Source organism: Bubalus bubalis, chromosome 3, assembly GCF_019923935.1.
Source record: "Bubalus bubalis isolate 160015118507 breed Murrah chromosome 3, NDDB_SH_1, whole genome shotgun sequence".
NCBI lineage: Eukaryota > Metazoa > Chordata > Mammalia > Artiodactyla > Bovidae > Bubalus > Bubalus bubalis.
The window spans coordinates 36,589,820-36,607,015 of record NC_059159.1 but is presented as its reverse complement, the minus strand read 5'-3'; the positions used below and the strand labels follow the sequence as shown (position 1 = coordinate 36,607,015).

The 17,196-nt window shown below is 60.9% G+C and overlaps 2 protein-coding genes across 17 annotated transcripts in view; one reads left to right on the top strand and one right to left on the bottom strand.

Annotated features, from left to right (window-relative positions):
• Positions 1–1,183: 1,183 nt before the first annotated feature.
• On the top strand, positions 1,184–6,214 carry CHRNE (cholinergic receptor nicotinic epsilon subunit). 4 transcript variants are annotated; one of them, XM_025280749.2, is made up of 13 exons: positions 1,461–1,722; positions 1,982–2,124; positions 2,243–2,287; positions 2,397–2,506; positions 2,649–2,804; positions 3,101–3,201; positions 3,587–3,787; positions 3,865–3,979; positions 5,051–5,167; positions 5,257–5,371; positions 5,457–5,643; positions 5,728–5,834; positions 5,936–6,214. In XM_025280749.2, the coding sequence occupies exons 1-13, from the start codon at positions 1,677–1,679 to the stop codon at positions 6,083–6,085; spliced, it is 1,593 nt and encodes a 530-aa protein (XP_025136534.1). In that variant the 5' UTR covers positions 1,461–1,676; the 3' UTR covers positions 6,086–6,214. The 4 variants fall into 4 exon arrangements, with proteins under 4 accessions (XP_025136533.1, XP_025136534.1, XP_006060140.1 ...); XM_025280748.2 differs by lacking the exons at positions 1,461–1,722; positions 5,051–5,167 and adding an exon at positions 1,184–1,373; XM_006060078.3 differs by lacking the exon at positions 5,051–5,167 and having other exon boundaries at positions 1,472–1,722.
• A 496-nt stretch (positions 6,215–6,710) lies between these two features.
• Positions 6,711–17,196, bottom strand: part of MINK1 (misshapen like kinase 1) — a 47,120-nt gene continuing 36,634 nt past the window's right edge. The window contains exons 11-34 of one of the 13 annotated variants that reach the window (XM_025280745.3): positions 17,035–17,104; positions 16,480–16,693; positions 14,653–14,769; positions 14,091–14,177; positions 13,670–13,882; positions 13,329–13,502; positions 12,772–12,972; positions 12,248–12,333; positions 11,983–12,093; positions 11,726–11,838; positions 11,481–11,569; positions 11,232–11,255; positions 10,968–11,131; positions 10,465–10,570; positions 10,240–10,377; positions 9,942–10,050; positions 9,433–9,600; positions 9,183–9,326; positions 8,875–9,009; positions 8,579–8,679; positions 8,347–8,496; positions 8,103–8,262; positions 7,876–8,015; positions 6,711–7,558 (exon numbers count right to left, since the gene is read on the bottom strand). In XM_025280745.3, coding sequence (XP_025136530.2) covers positions 7,475–7,558; positions 7,876–8,015; positions 8,103–8,262; positions 8,347–8,496; positions 8,579–8,679; positions 8,875–9,009; positions 9,183–9,326; positions 9,433–9,600; positions 9,942–10,050; positions 10,240–10,377; positions 10,465–10,570; positions 10,968–11,131; positions 11,232–11,255; positions 11,481–11,569; positions 11,726–11,838; positions 11,983–12,093; positions 12,248–12,333; positions 12,772–12,972; positions 13,329–13,502; positions 13,670–13,882; positions 14,091–14,177; positions 14,653–14,769; positions 16,480–16,693; positions 17,035–17,104 — 3,098 coding nt within the window. In that variant the 3' untranslated portion in view covers positions 6,711–7,474. Of the gene's footprint in view, positions 7,559–7,875; positions 8,016–8,102; positions 8,263–8,346; positions 8,497–8,578; positions 8,680–8,874; positions 9,010–9,182; positions 9,341–9,432; positions 9,601–9,941; positions 10,051–10,239; positions 10,378–10,464; positions 10,571–10,967; positions 11,132–11,231; positions 11,256–11,480; positions 11,570–11,725; positions 11,839–11,982; positions 12,094–12,247; positions 12,334–12,771; positions 13,033–13,328; positions 13,503–13,669; positions 13,883–14,090; positions 14,178–14,652; positions 14,770–16,479; positions 16,694–17,034; positions 17,105–17,196 lie in introns of those variants that run through there. The other 12 variants (XM_025280743.3, XM_025280744.3, XM_025280747.3 and 9 more) reach the window with 12 other exon arrangements.

Genomic DNA, 17,196 nt, shown 5'->3' with positions numbered 1-17,196 from the left:
TGGGGAATTGTAATAAGGAAGAACCTTTTGTGTTCTATGACGTTAATCACGAAAGAAATGTTGCCTATAAGCTTAAATTATACATAATGGCCCATCTCTGGGAACTCTGTCTCTTAGGGGTTATGTCATATGCTTAGTAATGTCATTACTGAGCATTAAGCTAAAATACCTTGGTTTAGCTCACTGGAAACATCCTGACCAGGCCCACAGGTAAGTGGCTGCAGGAAGGAAGACATTAACACATACCTTATAGAGTGTGGCGGGAACCAGGACTTGGCCACCCGCCCCCCACCCCCCCAACTTAAATAGAAAAGGAATCTGACTTCTGATCCAGAGAAAATGGTTCATTGAGACACTTGTCCACCATCTTCTCCATGTGCTGGCTTTCCAAATAAAGTTGCCCAACAACTTGTCTCTCGATCTATTGGCCTGTCATGTGGCAAGCAGCAGGAGCTTGGACTCAGTAACATGACCTTGGACCTGACCTGGAGTCCTCTTTGATACGTTTAGGACAATGGCAACTGCTTTGCTGTACTGGTGTGAGGAAGAACATGTATGTGTAAAGAGTGCTTCCTACCCCATAAGGAAACACACGGGAAATTTCTTAAAGCAGATTCCTGGCCCCTCCTCTGTGTCATCTTACTAAACTGGGATTCTTTGGGAATGGAGCCAAGGAAACTGCATTTTAAACAAGTATCGCCAGTGATTGATTAGGGTGGTCCAAGAAGACTGGTGGCTCAGATGGTAAAGCGTCTGTCTACAATGCAGGAGACCTGGGTTCGATCCCTGGGTCGGGAAGATTGCCTGGAGAAGGCAATGGCAATCCACTCCAGTACTATTGCCTGGAAAATCCCATGGACAGAGGAGCCTGGCAGGCTACAGTCCATGGGGTCGAAAAGAGCCGGACACGACTGAGCAACTTCACTTCACTTCAAGAGATTTAGGAAAGACTGAAAGGTGGGTTTTGAATGCGGTGGGGCAGACAGTAACTTTCAGATGTGGCCACAAGGTGGCAACAGAGAGATGGAAAACGAGGATCTCTGTAGGTGCCCACCCAGACAGAGCTGCAGGTGGGCAGACACTGGGACTGGCTCTGGGAGGAGGTGGGCCCTGTACTGTGGCACCGTCTCTTTTGCCACGTGGAGTTTGTTATTGCAGGCTAATCCCCTGTGGCTGCCTGTCTCATTACTGGATCTTTATGGACACTCTGCTTTTGCCGAACTCTGCTGGCGGAAACTGCATTTGTGTGACCTTGGCTGGGCTATGGGTGGTGCTGAGTGTAGCAGGCAAGGGATGTAACCTGCGCAGGGCAGCTGACTCAGAGGATACCAGTGCAGTGTTGAAAGCAGGACCTTCCACACCCCCTCTGCCAGGTTTGTGGTTCCAGGTGTTCTTAAAGGACCTGCCTACCAGCATCGAGCCTGCTCCAGTCATGAGAGGATCGGGGCTGGGGCTGGACAGCTGGCCAAAGCCCAAGCAGAGAAGGCTGGGATGGGGTGGGGGCAGGGAACTCAGGATGGGGCAGCTGCCTCTGGAAGCAGCCAAGATGTCCCTGGCTGCAGTAAGGGTAGTCAGAGCCCGGAACTAACACCCTCCTCCCCCTCACTCACGCACCCTGGCCTGCCCCCGTCTGAGCCTGCCAAAGCTCAGAATAACCTGGGGGACCAGACAGCGGAATGGCAGGGGCTCTGCTCTGCGCCTTGCTCCTCTTGCAGCTCCTCGGTATGGGCCAGGGTCGGGGGAAGAGGTGGGACGCACACACACAGGACACTGACATAAAGGGACAGGACAGAGACCGACTGAGATGTAGACAGACATATTTGGTCCTCAGGCACAGTATCACTAGTTCGGCAGACAGACATGGGAAAATACACAGCCTCAGAGACATACAGAGAAGCAGAGACCTGTAGACCCGGAGGCAGAGCAGAGCGGCTCCCCAGCCTCTCCCTGTCCTGACCCTGCTGCTTGGCCCCATCCCCAGGCAGAGGTGAGGGGAAGAATGAGGAGCTGCGCCTTTACCACTACCTCTTCGACACCTATGACCCAGGACGCCGGCCAGTGCAGGAGCCCGAGGACACTGTCACCATCTCCCTCAAAGTCACCCTGACCAACCTCATCTCCCTGGTAATGTACCCGCACCGGCACCCGAGTGCCGTCTCGGAGCCTAAGATCCCACTTCTGGCCCCAAGCGCTCAACTCTCTCCTAAAGCTCTCCCCCATCATCTTCATCTCCCGCCCGCAGAACGAGAAAGAAGAGACCCTCACCACCAGCGTCTGGATTGGAATCGTGAGTCGAGGCTGGGGAACAGCGTGAGATCTGGTCTAGGGGACCCTTTTCTCCCAAAAGCCTCGAGGCGGCGCAGCACACGTCCTTCCGTCCCCTCCCCCGCCCCTAGGACTGGCAAGATTACCGACTCAACTACAGCAAGGGCGACTTTGGGGGCGTAGAAACCCTGCGGGTCCCTTCAGAACTCGTATGGCTGCCAGAGATTGTGCTGGAAAACAAGTGAGGACCGGGCCAGACTGGAGCGAAGCCGAGGTCTGGGGAGGGGTGGAGGCTGGGCTGGACCTGGTTGGGGCAGGGGTGTTGCTTGGGGGGTGAGGGAGCCGCAGATCTGGGCCAACTCTCGGTTTCCTGGAGCCCACAGTATCGACGGCCAGTTCGGGGTGGCCTACGAGGCCAATGTGCTGGTCTCCGAGGGCGGCTACATGAGCTGGTTGCCCCCGGCCATCTACCGCAGCACCTGCGCCGTGGAGGTCACCTACTTCCCTTTCGACTGGCAGAACTGCTCGCTCGTTTTCCGGTGGGAAGACTTGTTCGCAGGCCCGGACTATTGAGGGATTAAGGGGTGGGGCCAGGTGCGCGGGGGCGGGGAGACCTCTAATCCGGGGCGGGGCTTTTGTGCTGGAGGTGGAGCTAGGCATTCGAAGGCGATAGCGCGCTCTAAAGGATGAGAAGTAGGGGTGGAAACCCAGGCTTGGAGGCGGGGCTTGGTGATCGGGTGGAGCGTAATTCCCCTGCCAGAACCCAGCTTCCAGGGCGGGGCCTGAAGCCCGGGTCCCAGCCTCTGGGGTCCGGGTCGGGATCCTGGCTCCGCAGCTCCCAGACGTACAATGCCGAAGAGGTGGAGTTTGTCTTTGCGGTGGACGACGAGGGCAGGACCATCAACAAGATCGATATCGATACTGAGGCCTATACTGGTTAGGCCCCCCTCCTGCTCCGAAAAACCCGCTTCTAGACAGATCCCGAGAGGGGACTTGCACAGTGGGGTTGCCCTGGGCCCTCGATGCTGGGACTGACTTTGACAGCCCTGCTTTAACTTGAACCTTCCCTGAAATCATTCTTGATTGTCGGCCTAGTACTCCTTCCTCCCTTGTGGTGGTTCCGTAAGCTCCCTGGGAACGCCCCTTTCTGACCCAATTACCAGCCCACCTGCCCAGATGGCTTTCATCCTCTCCTCGCCTGGAATTGCAGGGCCCCCCCCCCCCCCCCACCCCCCACACACACTGTCAGATGTGGGGACGGAGAGCAGAGCAGGGCGCCACATTCCCCGAGAGCTGGCTGACCGCGCCTCCCGTCCTGCAGAGAACGGCGAGTGGGCCATCGACTTCTGCCCCGGGGTGATCCGCCGCCACGACGGTGACTCTGCGGGTGGCCCAGGGGAAACTGACGTCATCTACTCGCTCATTATTCGCCGGAAGCCGCTGTTCTACGTTATTAACATCATCGTGCCCTGCGTGCTCATCTCGGGCCTGGTGCTGCTCGCTTACTTCCTGCCCGCGCAGGGTATGGAGTCGCCCAGACCCCAAACCCGGGGCCCCTCCTGGGGGGCGGGGCCTGTCCTCACCAGGCACTCCCTCCAGCTGGCGGCCAGAAATGCACCGTTTCCATCAACGTCCTGCTCGCCCAGACCGTCTTCTTGTTCCTGATTGCCCAGAAAACCCCTGAGACATCTCTGAGCGTGCCGCTGTTGGGCAGGTGAGGGACGGAGAGGATCCCGGCGGTGGCTGCGCGGGGCGTGGCTAGCGTGAAGGGCGGGGCCAGACGAGCACGGGGCGGGACTGGGGGGGGGGTCTCAGTGGAGAGGGCAGGGCCAGTACTTAAGGACTCCCGAGTAGCCTTAACCGTACGGTCCCCACCTGGGCTTTATTTGGACGTGGGGCGGGGCTGGGATCGTGGTGGGTTCTTCGGTCCTCCGTCCTCTGCAGTGCTGCTGGACACCAACTTGAGGCCTCCGGAGTATCTCTGCTGGGGGTGGGCCGGCTCAGTGCCACCCAGCCGGGACGCCTCTGGCCCCCAGCTCTCCCCTCATCTTGAACTCACCGGTTCCCCAGGGGTTCCGAGGTCCAGCTGGCGTTGCCACTGTTGCAGGAATGAGGCGGACCCCTGCAGACCTCGTCCACACAGGCATAGCCAGGCCCCCTGGAGCAGGAGCCGGGCGCTCGCGCCTGCTGCAACCCCCACTTGCAGAGCCCCCTGCCCCGCGGCCTGGGCTACTCGGGCCAGGGCTCCACCCGGATCCCCATCGTCTGGGCCCGGACCCGGGCCGCCGTCTAGTCGCCGTAGCTCCTGCTGCACCCACAGGGCTGAGATCTGTAGTGGGGATACAGAAGTTGGTGGGGATGCAGAGGTCTCGGCTCCCCAATCCCCTTTCCCGACTCTCTCCTTTGCGCCCCGCTCCCCGGCGCCCCACCTCTAACAAGGTGGCCCCGAAGTTCACTACGCTGGCCGCGGCTTCTCTTAGCACTAGCCCCAGGGTGGGCTTCCGGGCAGGCGGGTTCTCCGGCTCTCGAGGCTCCAGGGACTTCAGTTCTCTGAACCTCTGCTCCAGATATTCATGGGCTGCGGCCGCAACGAGCTCCAGGGAAGACAAAAGCGGGGGCTGGAGGGCCACCTGGAAAGGCACAGGGGCAGCGGGGTCATCGGGACATAGGGCAGAGGTCACCGGGGGGGGGGGGTGTTTGCTGGAAACCTTCCCAGAGCGTCTCGAGGGTGTAGGCGCACCTCCGTGGAGCTGTGGAAGTGGTAGACCCACAGCAGGGTTTCCAGGGAACTGGGAGTCCCCTTCATGGTTGCCACTGGCCGTGCGAGGGCGGGGAGAAAGACCAGGCCGGGGGGCGGACCGTCTGGCCCTGCCGGGAGGAGCAGCTCCACGCCTGCGGAGAGGTGCGTTTGTGAGGTCAGAGGACCCGTGGCCGCTCTGTGGCTCATGGGCAGCGGGGAGGCTGTGACATCACGAACTCTGGGCTCCTCAGGTACCTCATTTTCGTCATGGTGGTCGCCACACTCATTGTCATGAATTGCGTCATCGTGCTCAACGTGTCATTGCGGACGCCCACCACTCACGCCATGTCCCCGCGGCTGCGCCACGTAAGCATCGGGTGGGTGGGCTTCGGGAAGGAGGTGGGGCTTCAAGCTAACCTCGCCCCGCCCCACCTCGTCCCGCCCACCCCAGGTGTTGCTGGAGCTGCTGCCCCAGCTCCTGGGCTCCGGCGCGCCCCCCGAGATCCCCCGAGCTGCCTCGCCCCCAAGGAGGGCGTCGTCCCTGGGCCTCCTGCTCCGCGCAGAGGAGCTGATACTGAAAAAGCCGCGGAGCGAACTTGTATTTGAGCAGCAGAGGCACCGGCACGGAACCTGGACCGGTGAGCGGACTGGCCCAAGTGGGCCAAGGGGGGTGCCTTCAAGGGCGAGGCTCTTGATCACACACCCCGGGTCGCCCCCACCAGCTACCCTCTGCCAGAACCTGGGCGCTGCCGCCCCCGAGATCCGCTGCTGTGTGGATGCCGTGAACTTCGTGGCTTCAAGCACGCGGGACCAGGAAGCCACTGGCGAGGTGGGACGGGAGCACCAAGGTGGGGTGAGGCGCTGGGGGCCCTCCGCCATCCCTGACTCTACAGCTTTTAGGGACTCAATTTGTGCCTACCCCTTCCCCAGGAGGTGTCCGACTGGGTGCGCATGGGGAAGGCCCTTGACAGCATCTGCTTCTGGGCTGCTCTGGTGCTCTTCCTCGTGGGCTCCAGCCTCATCTTCCTCGGGGCCTACTTCAACCGAGTGCCCCAGCTGCCCTACCCGCCATGTATGTAGACCTGAGGCCACAGCCACACCGACAAGAATTCCCACCCGTCTCCAGGAGGATATTTGAAAAACACCTTGCTACCACTGCTTTATTACTATCCTTTCCCACTGCCAATGATAAATCTGTATTCAACTTCACAAGGAGTCATGTGTGCACACATGTGTGGGTCCGGCCACCTGGCTGGCATCAGAAAGAGCTGCAGATGGTGCAGGCAGGCTCCCGCATGTCAACCCTCCAGAAAGCAAGAAAGGCTCTCACTTCAGTCTTCCTGACCTCCCAGTGTTTCTTGGGCCCCAGTCCTATGTGATCCTCTCAGAGGCTAAACAGGAGAGACCCGTTTCCAACACTTGCACGTTAAAAGGCTGAAGCCAGGCACCTCTGTGGCCTGGCCAGGCTGGAGTGGGTAGGAACCAAAGGGTCCCAGCTCAAGGTCCACAGGTTTAAGGCTGAGGAGGCCTGGGCCTTCCCTTAGTTGTTTCTTGTAGGTTCTCTTAGCCCAGCACTGCCCATCCACCCCCTCTCCACTAAGATTCAGGGATTGCAGATTCCCACCCCCTTCATCCCAGCCATGCTGGTGGGCCCTGGCTAGAACCCGGGGTTATGAGAGAAAACAGAGTAACCTAGGGCCTGAAGTGGTGGGAGCTGGTTGAATTGTCTTTATTAACAAACGAGATCTCCAAGGCCACTACATTGAGGAGGGGTGGGGGCAGGGAGGGGGCGGGCTACTTGCTGCTCACACTATATACAGATGCAAGCAAGGGGGGGGAGAGGGTGAGAGCTCCCTGCTCTCCCCTCCACCGGGGAAGGGCAGAGGCTAGAAGAGATGGGGGTTGGAAAGGGGTAAATGTTTTGGCTGCCGGGGTCCCCCCTCCATTCCCTGGGGTTTGGGGGGAGGGTAATCATTAAAGTGCTTTCAGAAAATGAGGAAATGGTCCCTGCCCCTGGAGTGGCTGGTGACCCCCCTAAAACCTAGGGCCCAGTGACCCCCCCCAGGGTCTGGTACATTCAAGGGGGGAGCCGGCTCCCCTGACGTGCAAATGATGGGGCCCAGGGCCCTGCCAAGTCAGCAGCAGTGGGGTATGGGGTCCAAGCCCCAAGCACTCTCCTTGTAAGTGGAGAAAGGGGGGTGGGGCTAGGCCCACTCAGTTCCTGGTAAGGGGAAGCTGTGCCTCTCCCTGAAAGTTGGGACAGGCACAGTTCTGGGGAGAGAACATGTTAGGGAAGAGGATGGTCACGTGATCACAAAAGCATCAGGGGTCAGAGGTCACGTTCCCAGCAGGCTCCAGTGAATCAAACCAGTAAAAGCAAAAGCCCAGGGAGGGAAAAGAAGGGCGGCCGGGGAGTCTGGCTGTGGGGGGTGAGCTGGTCCACAGAGGCCAGCCCAGCCCAGGGCCCCGTCACCAGTTCATGATGCAGTTACGGTTCAAGGTCATGAAGTAAACTTGGCTGCTGCCCCCGGAGCGGACCGAGGCGAAAAATACCTGGGTGGGGAAGACAAGAAGTCACCAGGGTGAGTGGGGCAGCCAAGGTGGAGGTACCTCAGTTAACTGGGAGGAAGGAGAAACTGCAGGATTTAGTCCCTCAGAGTGCCCCCATTCCCCTCCAAAAGGCAGGAACATGCGGCATGAAGGAGCCCAGACTTCTTTGAGACTGAAGGTGGGGGAAGGGCAGGCTGCCTCTCAGGAAGACCTATCACCACCCCTCCCCCAGCTCTGCCCAGGGGCCCAGGTAGGGGTGGGAGTAGGGGTGGGGATGGGGCCCACGCTGTGCAGGAGCCTGGGCGGCTTATTACTCCCACCTTGTCATTCCGCTCACACAGGAACTTGAGCCTCTGGGCTCGTTTGTGCATGAAGACCCCATCCAGATGGCCCGTCTCCACGGAGCGGATCTCAATGGCTTTCTCTCCCCAGCCCATGATCTGGTTGGAGCAGATGTAGGCTTGGGGGGAAGCGGAGAGGGGTGGTAAGTGGGCTACAGCCCGGCTGGCTCGGGGACACAGGCCAGGGGGGCGGGCCCCTCACTCACCCACAGAGGTGGGCATCTCTCCCCACTGCAGCACCACGTCCTTGATGATCCGGCCGTATGTGTTGACGTAGACACCCTCATCCTCATAGCACAGCAGCATCTCCATGCCGTCCGTGTTGGGGAGGAAGATGATGGCGTGGGGTGTGATCTGGCTCTGGATCTGGGGAGGAGAAAGTGGGTGGGAGGCCCCAAGGCTGGGCCCAGGCCAGGGGCCCCACTCCGCCCGCAGCCCTGCCAAGCTTACATGTACAGGGATGTAGATGTCGTAGCTGTTCCCCGAGTCCACATCCACAGCGTGGAAGCCGGCGCTGGAGCCATAGATGACCTTGAGCCGCTGGCCCTCCTCTACGGTCAGGTCCACCAGCAGAGGGCGGTGCGGGAGGTCAGCAAAGGACTGTGGGGGAAGAAGGGGCTCAAGGTATGTGGGCAGAGGAGCCAGACCTTGGACCAGTGAAGGAGGTTGAGGCTTGGGTTACCTTGAAAGCCATGAATTTGTGGTAAGGTTTGGGGGCCCAGGCATACACCTCCACAGAGTTCTTCAGGGCGATGACCAGGAACTTGATGCGTTCATATTTCACTAGGGACAGGAAAAAGGGGGGATGCAGACTCTTCCCTGCTTGGGCTGCAGCCCCTCCCCTGGGTCTGTCTACATCCCCAACTGCAGGCCCCCCCACCATCTCTGGCCTTCAAGGCTTTCTCAGCCCAGGACCCCATCTCTTTATCTCTTCTCATAAACAAATGTGCCCTGGCCGCTGTGTTGTGACCTCCTCACCCACGCGGTAGTGCCCGCAGCCCTCCATGTCCCCCACAGTGGTCCAGCCTTGCTTCTTCTCCACTTCCGGGTCATTGTGCAGAATCTTGTTCCGGAGCCAGGACAGGTAATACACTCGCAGTTTGTTCCTTTTCCCTGAGGGACAGAGAACCCTCGCTGAAGGCCCAGCTTCCACCTCCTCACCACCCTGCGTGGACCTCGAGGGGTGTGAAAGTGGGGCCCCCATCTTCCAGTTCTGTCCTGAGGAACAGGACTGAGCCCTCCCCCCAGGCACTGAGCCCTCCTCCTGGCCACCGCCTCCCCCCAACCTGAGATGGTGATGAGCAAGTTGAGTCCCTCTAGCACGTCCATTTGCTGGAAGCGCCGCCGCCCGATGAGTCCATACACCTTGCCCTGCCCGCTGCGGTCCAGCAGCATCAGGCCGTTCTCCGTGCCCACCAGCAGGTTGACCCCTGCAAGAGGAGCCCTTGGGCAGATGAGAGGCAGAGCCAGACCCTCGCCTGACCGGGAGCACGGGGGCACACCAGGCCCCTCTTTTCCTTCCCCACCCTGGCTTACCCCAAAGGGCCGCACAGAGGATCTCGGAATTGAATCGCTTCTTGTACTTCCGAATCTCGGGGGTTTCGCTGTGGGCCCGGGTGTTGGTGGGGTTCACGTTGACTACAGAGCCTTTCCTCACGTCGTACTGTAGCTGATCCAGCCGGCTGCCCTCTCCACCCACCAGGGCTGCAGGAGGAGGAGAGGAGAAGGGAGTGGGCTGAATCCTGTCACTCTGTCTCACTATATCCTATGCTCCAGGATACTCCGAACCAAAGGGAAAGACTAGGGAATGGACCAGGTGCCTGGAGGAGTCTACACAGGGCCAGAAGGCCTGGCAAAGCCCTCGCTCCCTCATGCAGGTCCCTGGGTCACCTCTGAGCATTCTGCCCCGCCTTGGGTCAAGGCGGCCCCAGAAGCCCTTACTGCCTTCATGCCAGGGCAGGTGCGGGCCACAGGGGAGGCTGTGACCACTCAGTGAAGCCTGTCATCAGAGGCCACCCGACCCCTCCCCAGGCCTCCTGTCTCACCTGTAATGGGAATGGTGTCCCCACTGCCTCCGGGCTGGTAGATCCCCAGGTCCACAAACATCGTGAACGAGCTCTTGCCGGGGGCTTTTACCAGCCCACGAGACTGGTACTGTGGGGTGGGGGTGGCAGTGAGGCAAATATGCCAGACCCTAGACCGGGCCCACCCCTCCTGTTGCACCCTGGCCAACCAGCTCCTCAGGGCTCCCCCTTGCCAACCACAGTGCCCCAGCGCCCCTGCGTCTCCTGTCCATGGCCAGTGACCTCTTCTCGCCCCGTGGAGCCACCTCCACCCACTTACGTCACTGCCTCCGTCCTTCAAGGGGGGGCTTTGACCTTTGCTGCTCTCAGTGGGCGAGTGGCTGGGCTGGACCACGTCTGGCAGGTTTGTGTAGCCGTTGCTGTCAGCATGCAACAGGCTGCGCTCCTCCTCGGGGGTCTAAAGGAACAAATGGAAGGGGGCCAGTGCTGGGGCCGAGGAGGGGCAGGGCAAGCTGGGGCAGAATGGGGGAGAAGGGGCACTCACTCGCTGGACCACCATAGTGCCACCCCCGTAGGGGGTCTGGGGCCCGGCTATCTCCTCCACGTCGTGGACCACCATGGTGCTGACGCTGTCTGTGTCTCCATCGCTGCTATGGAGAGAGGAAGGTCAGGAGGCCCTCCGGGCCCTGCCTGCCACCCAAGTGCCACCTGAGTGCCACAGGGAGCAGATGAGAGCTGGGGCACAGGCACCTGCAGTGTCTGCTGGCACCCAGCAGCCCCTGCCCCACACTGGGGGAGCGCTGGCTGTCCTGAAGAGGCGCTCATCTCACAGGACAGTGAAGGACAGCGGGGGACACCAGCCCCCAGGCCTGAATACCATGCTCTAGGGAAGGGTAGGAAGAACGGTCCGGCAATGACAGCCGAGGCCCCACTCGGGGGAAAAAGGGAACTGCTTTCCCTCAAACTTGACCCAACAACCCCTCCTCTAGCACCTGTTTTTCAGGCGCCTCTGGCAGGGACGTGCCCCTGCCCAGGGCGCCCCCATACCGGGCCCCAGGGGCGTCTCTGCTCCCCTCTGACGGCTCGCCATTGCTCTCCTCCTCCTCGTCCTCGCTGCTCTCCACCTCCTCGCTGGACGACGAGTAGTCCATCGCCTTCTTGGGAGGGCGGGGGGCCTCGTCCAGGGTCCGCTCTTTCAGCAAGACGAAATCCTGCGGAGGAGGAGCTGCGTGAGGTGGGGAGGGAGGGGTGCCGCGGAGGCCTGAGAAAGGCAGGGAACAGGAGGGGCTGCCCACAGCCCTGCTCACTAACCTCGCCAATGGCTCGCTTATAGCTCTGGGAAGGGCCGCAGGGGAAGAAGGGCAGCCAAGAGGAGGCAGGAAAGAGGTTAAGAAAGGTTAGTAACTGGGAAGGGCCACCCTGTTAGCCCACAGACCCTCCAGCCTCAGATTAATGATGGCCCTGCCCCTGGCGCCCAGCTCTATGGGGCTCCAGAGGCTCCACAGTGGCCCCCAGGTCACAAACCATGAGAAGATGGGAGGGGGCCATGTGATGACTTACTGCGGGCCGTCCTGGCCGCGAGCGGTGGTCATCAGGCTTGGCTTTGTTTCCGGGGGAGAGCACAGGGGAGTTGTCCAGTTTGGAGGAGGCTAGATGTGGCAGGGTGGGGAAGAAAGGAGGTCACTGACACCGGCCCAGGGGCTGGCCTCAAGTCCAGCCTGATGCCCATGCTGCCCAGTCCAGAGCTGCCAAAGGGGGGGGGGGTCCACCCTGGGGAGACTGCCCCCGGGGCTGGGCTCACGTACCTCCCACCCGGTTCCGCTCCAGCGAGCCGGCTTGTGGGAGGTGCCCATGAGAGGCCGGGAGGACGCTGTCTGAGCGCTCCCAGCCGGGGTCGCTCCTCCTGAGGTCGGGGTTACTGTGAGAGGGGCGGAGGCAGGGTCAGGGTGATGGGGTGTCCGCGCCCCGGGAGGCTGAGCTGCACCGCAGAGGGAGCCATCACCAGGGGGGTACAGGTGGCAGAAGTGAAGGTGGGAGGGAGCAGGGGGGACAGCTCCATTACCTACAGGCGTTGGGCGGGCCGGGGGGCGGAGCGGGGGGCCCTGGAGGCTTGGGGCTGCCCCGCTCTGCCCGCCTTTGCAGATAGATTTGCCAGGCGGAGTTGCTGCGAGGTCTGTGGAGGGAGCACAGGGTGCCGGGGCGGGGCGGGGCGGGGGCTGAAGTGACTGGGGCGGGGCTCACCCACCCCTAAGTGGGCAACCTGGCACACTGCCCTCTGCCGCCCGCCCCGAGCCCTAGGCTGCCACCCGCCCCCAGCCAGGCGTTACCTAGCACGGACCGCCTGCGCTGGCCGGGACCCTCCGGCCCCACTGGTGTTAAGGGCAGTGGCGATTGATGAGGTCCTCTGAGGCACCTGAGGAGGGAAGGAAGGGGTCAGGGCTCCGTGACGGCATGGCGGACACCAGGCCCCTCTTTGAGACCCCAGAAGGGGCGCCCCCCCCCCCTTGATGGAGAAGCAGACTTAGATTGGGGAAGCTGATGACCTTTGTCCAAGGTTCCTGAGGCGGGGAGACAGCAGAGCTGGGATCTGGCCAGCAAGTCTGCCCCTGGTGCTCCCTGAACCCCGGGGGCCTCTTCTGCTCCCACACGCACCATGGAATCACCTGGACACACTCGCATGCCAGCCCGCCCCCCAGACATCAGGGTGACCCCTGCGGGATGGGCCAGGCCGGACTCCTCACCCTTCTATTCCCTCCAGACCCCCAAGCTCACGTCCACCTCGCCCGCTGACCACTCCCGCTCTATCCCCCCCATTCCTCTGCCCTCTTCTGGCTCTGCGAGGCTGCCTTACCTTTGGAGGGGCCTCATTATCAGGCCGGACCCAGGCTGGGGGGTTCGGGCTGGGGCCAGGCCCTTCGGAAGTGGGGTCTGAGTTCTGCCGGATGACGGCTCCTCGGGCACTCGGCGTGGCGGTGGGTGCGGGCACGGCAGGGTCAGGGTCGTGGGAGGCGGGGAAGGCAGCCAGGTTTCGGGTGGGTTGGTCCTGCAGGGACTGGGAGCGGGGTACAGGCGCTGCATATGGCTTCAGTGGGACCCGGTGTGCCACCAGGCTCTGCGGGGAGAGACCAGGGAGGGTGGGCCGCCTGCTCTGTGGCACGCCCCCACCTGGGAGCTGGGGCCTGGGCAGGGAAGAAGGGGCAGGTCAGGCCTCTGAGTTCCAACTATCCATCGAAAGGGGTTCCTGGAGCCCCAGAACAGGTAAGACAGAGAGACAGATGCGTGCCTGTCTCTGCCCGCATGTCCTGAGGTCTGTGGCCCCTAGCTCTGGGCATGTGCATCTGTGTGTACATGCGAGGCGCCCCCCACCCCCGTATCTGTGTGTGAAGACAGGAACAGGGAGAGACTCACCTTGTGCGGTCCCTCCTGGGGCTCCACCGGCCTCTGCATAGGAGGAGTTTGGGAAAGGGGTCCTGGGGGCCCGGGGGAGGCCTGGGGGACGGGGGGCTCAGGCCCTGTGCTGCCTGGCTTGCTCTTGGCCAAGGGAGAGTTCTGCTGTTTGTTCATCCTTGTTCTCTCTTCCACCTGTGATGCGACAGGACGCCAAGCAGGACAGCTTTTGTCCTGTTCTCCAAGTCACGTCCCGACCTCTCCAGCACCGCCCAGACGCACTGCCTGCCCTTTCCCCTCTCCGGGGCCTCCCGTGCGCAATGACCGACGGAGTCTCAGGCAGCACAGGAGGTGCTGAGTACCTCTCGGGCCCAGGCTGGCTTGTCGGCAGGGTTGACGCCCCGACTGTAGTGATACAGGGGCTTCCGGTCCCCGGGCAGGATCTGCTGCTGTTTCTGAAGCTGCTGCTGTTGCTGCTGCTGCTGCAGGGACTTGAGGTAGGCGTGCTCCTGCTGCAGCTGCCTCTGCAGGCGCTCGGACTGCCGTTGCTCCTCCAGCTGCTTCCGCTTGTATTCCTGGGCCCAAGGGTAGGGAGAGAGGGCTCAGCAGGGTAGGCCCTGGAAGCCAGAGCAGGCACGCCCTTGCTCTCCTCCAACTGCCTAGAGAGGAGAGGTCTCTTCCCTTGATGCCCGGGTGACCCCTTCCCCTGAAGTGCTCCCGTCCCACTGCGGCGGAGATGCTCTGAATGCGCGTCTTCCCGGGGGAAGCTGGGGACCCCATTACCAGCAGCAGGGCCTGTTCCTGGAGCAGCTGTTGCTGAAGGATCTCGAGCTGTCGCTGCTCCTCCTCTAGCCTGTGACGGATATACTCCTGGGGGGCGGGGTGGGGGGCAGAGGGCAGGGAGAGAGGGAGAGGCAGGGGGGTGGGGGGCGGCAGCGGCGGCGAAGGAGTTGGAGGATGGGGTCAGCGGGGTGAGGATGAGGAGGCCGGGGTGGGGGAGAGTAAGAGAGAGTCCGGGGTGGGATGAGCCCCACGGAGGCAGGGAATGAGGGGGACACCGGGGCGGAGGCCCCATGAGGGACGGTGCAGGAGGCAGGAGGCAGGGCAGGGGGCAAAGAGATGGGGAATGAAAGCACAGAGACAGGAGGAGGGCAGGGAGCCGGGGTGGGGGGTTGAAGGGTGGGAGAAAACAGAGAGAGAGAGTGAAGCTGGAAAAGATAGGAGGAATTCCAGGGGAGGGAGAGAAGGGGAAGGGGCCTGGGGAGCAGGGCAGGCAGGCAGCAGGAGCAGGAGGGGAGGCCAGGGCGGGAAGGGGTGAGTCCGGTGTGCACTGGGGGCGCTGTACCTGCTCGCGCTCGGCCTGCCGCCGCTCCTCCTCCCGCCGCAGGGCCTGCATGTCCTCCAGCCGCCGCTGCTGCTCCTTCTCCTGCAGCTTCCGCTGCTCCCGCTCCCGCCGCTGTTGCTGCAGGTGAGGGGACAGGCAGCCTGAAGGCCCGCACCAGATAGGGCAGCACTGCACGCGGAAGCAGGGGCCCACCTCAGCCCGCTTCTGTCCTTCCTGGGCTAGGCTCCATCTCACTGGGGATGGTGGTGAGAGTGGGTGGCTTCAACTTGATTCTACAAACCTACCTACCCTCACACGAGAGCCCACAGTGGCCTGGCTCGGGAGGAGCTGCTGTCTAAATGGCTGCGGGCTTGGGATGGGAGCTGCCAAGAGGAGGGGGCCTAATTGGATAAAACCGTCCCCTATCCATTCCGTCACCAAACAGACAAAACCCGGAGTCCACAACAGTGTCCCCCATATCCCAGCTACTGGCCTCTCAAATGAACCTGGACCCTAATGGCCAAAGGGAGTGGGCTGCAGTGGCAGCCTTCAGCCACAAGAGGGCACCAGGTGCCCATGCACAGAAAAGTGACCTAGCAAGCGACCCCGGACACCATCAGTAGCCCAGGTCACATGCACTTAATAACTTTCACAATGTGCCAAAAAATAAATAAATAAAGGAAGGAAAGAAAGAAAGAGCACAAGCCCTAAAGATACATCAGGCCTTCTCCAGGAAACGTAGACAGATTTTGGTTACCCTGCTACCTGAAAGCCATATTCATTAAGAATAGTTTGTACTAGGCTCTCATGAGCAGCCTTTGTTGAAAATTATTTTCATCCAATGAAGATAGGGGCCCACTTTAGGGAGCAGTACACAGGTAGTGTGGAGGCTTCCGCCTATCTCCTGCTGCTTGAAAGTGAAAGTCACTCGGTTGTGTTCGACTCTTTGTGACCCCATGGACTAAACAGTCCATGGAATTTTCCAGGCCAGAATACTGGAGTGGGTAGCCTATCCCTTCTCCAGGGGATCTTCCCGACCCACGAATTGAACCAGGGTCTCCTGCATTGCAGGTGGATTCTTTATCAACTGAGCTATCAGGGAAGCCCACTGCTTAGATAATTTTTAAATTAAGCTCCGCCCTCCATGAACTTTGGATCATGTAATTGTTTCAACAAAAATCCCATCGTTAAAGGCAAAATTTTAACCAATCTACGTCTCTTCTTCCCCACCATGCCCCCTGCAAAATAAATACCTTTATACACACAAAGTATTTTTTAAATTGGGATTTAAAAAACTGCAGCTACTTAAAAATAAGATTCTCTATTAATTAAAATTAATTTCTGCCATCCACCTCCAATTAGTGCGCTGGACAAGCTTGTAGGAAGCAAATCTAAGGCCCAACAACCATAAGTAAAAGGAGGGCCTTTTGAGGGATCTTATTCACCTACAGACTGGGCACCTGCTGGAGGGACAGGTGCCCAGGACATGGAGGGGTTTGAGCAGAAACCCTCAGCCTCCCCGGGTCTGAAGGGAAACAGAGCAGGCAAACCCCAGAGCTGAGGTTTACATATAGACACGAAGAAGGGGTGACAGTGACTTTTTAGAAAACTTCGCTCTGAAGGGACGCTGAGGGTACCACCACCCACACTAGCCTGGCGGGTGCCTTAGGGGCCCCTCAGAGAGGACAGAGCCCTTCCCTGCAAGTCTGAAGGCGGGGGGCTAGCCCCCCTCGCTCCCTCTTCTTCATGTTGCCCTAAGCACACCAGCAGACCAGCAGTGGGACCAGGACGTGGTCAGGTCAGGTCCTTCCAGGAGGGCCCGCCCCTCGACGTGCCCCGCCCCCACACCTCCTCAACCCGCCGCCGCTCCTCCTTCTGCTCCTCGATGCGCCGCTGGCGCTGGTGCAGGAGGTGTTTGATGTGCGCCTCCGGGTCTCGCTGTTGCTGCTGCTGCAGCTGCTGCTGCTGCTGCTTTAAAGCCTCCGAGTTGCTCTTGTTCTCCTGCTGGAGCCGGAGGAATTCCCGGCGGAGGGTCGACTCCCCCGGCACGTTCATGATGGAGCTGGGCAAGATGGTACACGGGAGTATCGAAGTCAGAAGTCACCCTCCCCCCTGGGAGCCCTGAACAGGTGCTTCAGCAAACCAGACGGGGGTCGCTCCCGGATGACCGAAGACCTGTCCTCCCTCTGCCCCGCCTTGGGCCCGCACTCCTTCAACACCCCAGCCTGCAGCCCTGAGTTCCCTCCAGTTCCTGCATTCGTTCCACTCCGTCTCAGCACACAGGGCCTCCGTCCCATGGGTCCACCTGTCTGTGTCCACCACCCCCAGGCTGAGTCCCCAAGCCAAGGGCCACTGTTGTCCCTCAGACAGTGACGGTCCCCCACCTCCGCCTGCCAGGCCCACCTTGGCTCCCCTTCCTCTCCGTGGCTGTTGTCCTCCTCTTCGCTGCCGCTGTACTCGTATTCCGTCTCCTCTGCAGGGGGGAGATCACTGCTGTTTCTTCACCCAGTGCCCCAGACCCCACCCTGGGCTAGGGAAACCTTGGATGGGGATAACCAGGAAGGT

Coding starts and splice junctions, on each gene's coding strand:
- CHRNE (XM_025280748.2), top strand. CDS start 1,199: ATGGACACTCTGCTTTTGCCGAACTCTGCTGGCGGAAACTGCATTTGT. Junction 2,288..2,396: donor CCAGCGTCTGGATTGGAATC/GTGAGTCGAGGC, acceptor CCCCGCCCCTAG/GACTGGCAAGATTACCGACT. Junction 3,980..5,256: donor AGCGTGCCGCTGTTGGGCAG/GTGAGGGACGGA, acceptor TGGGCTCCTCAG/GTACCTCATTTTCGTCATGG.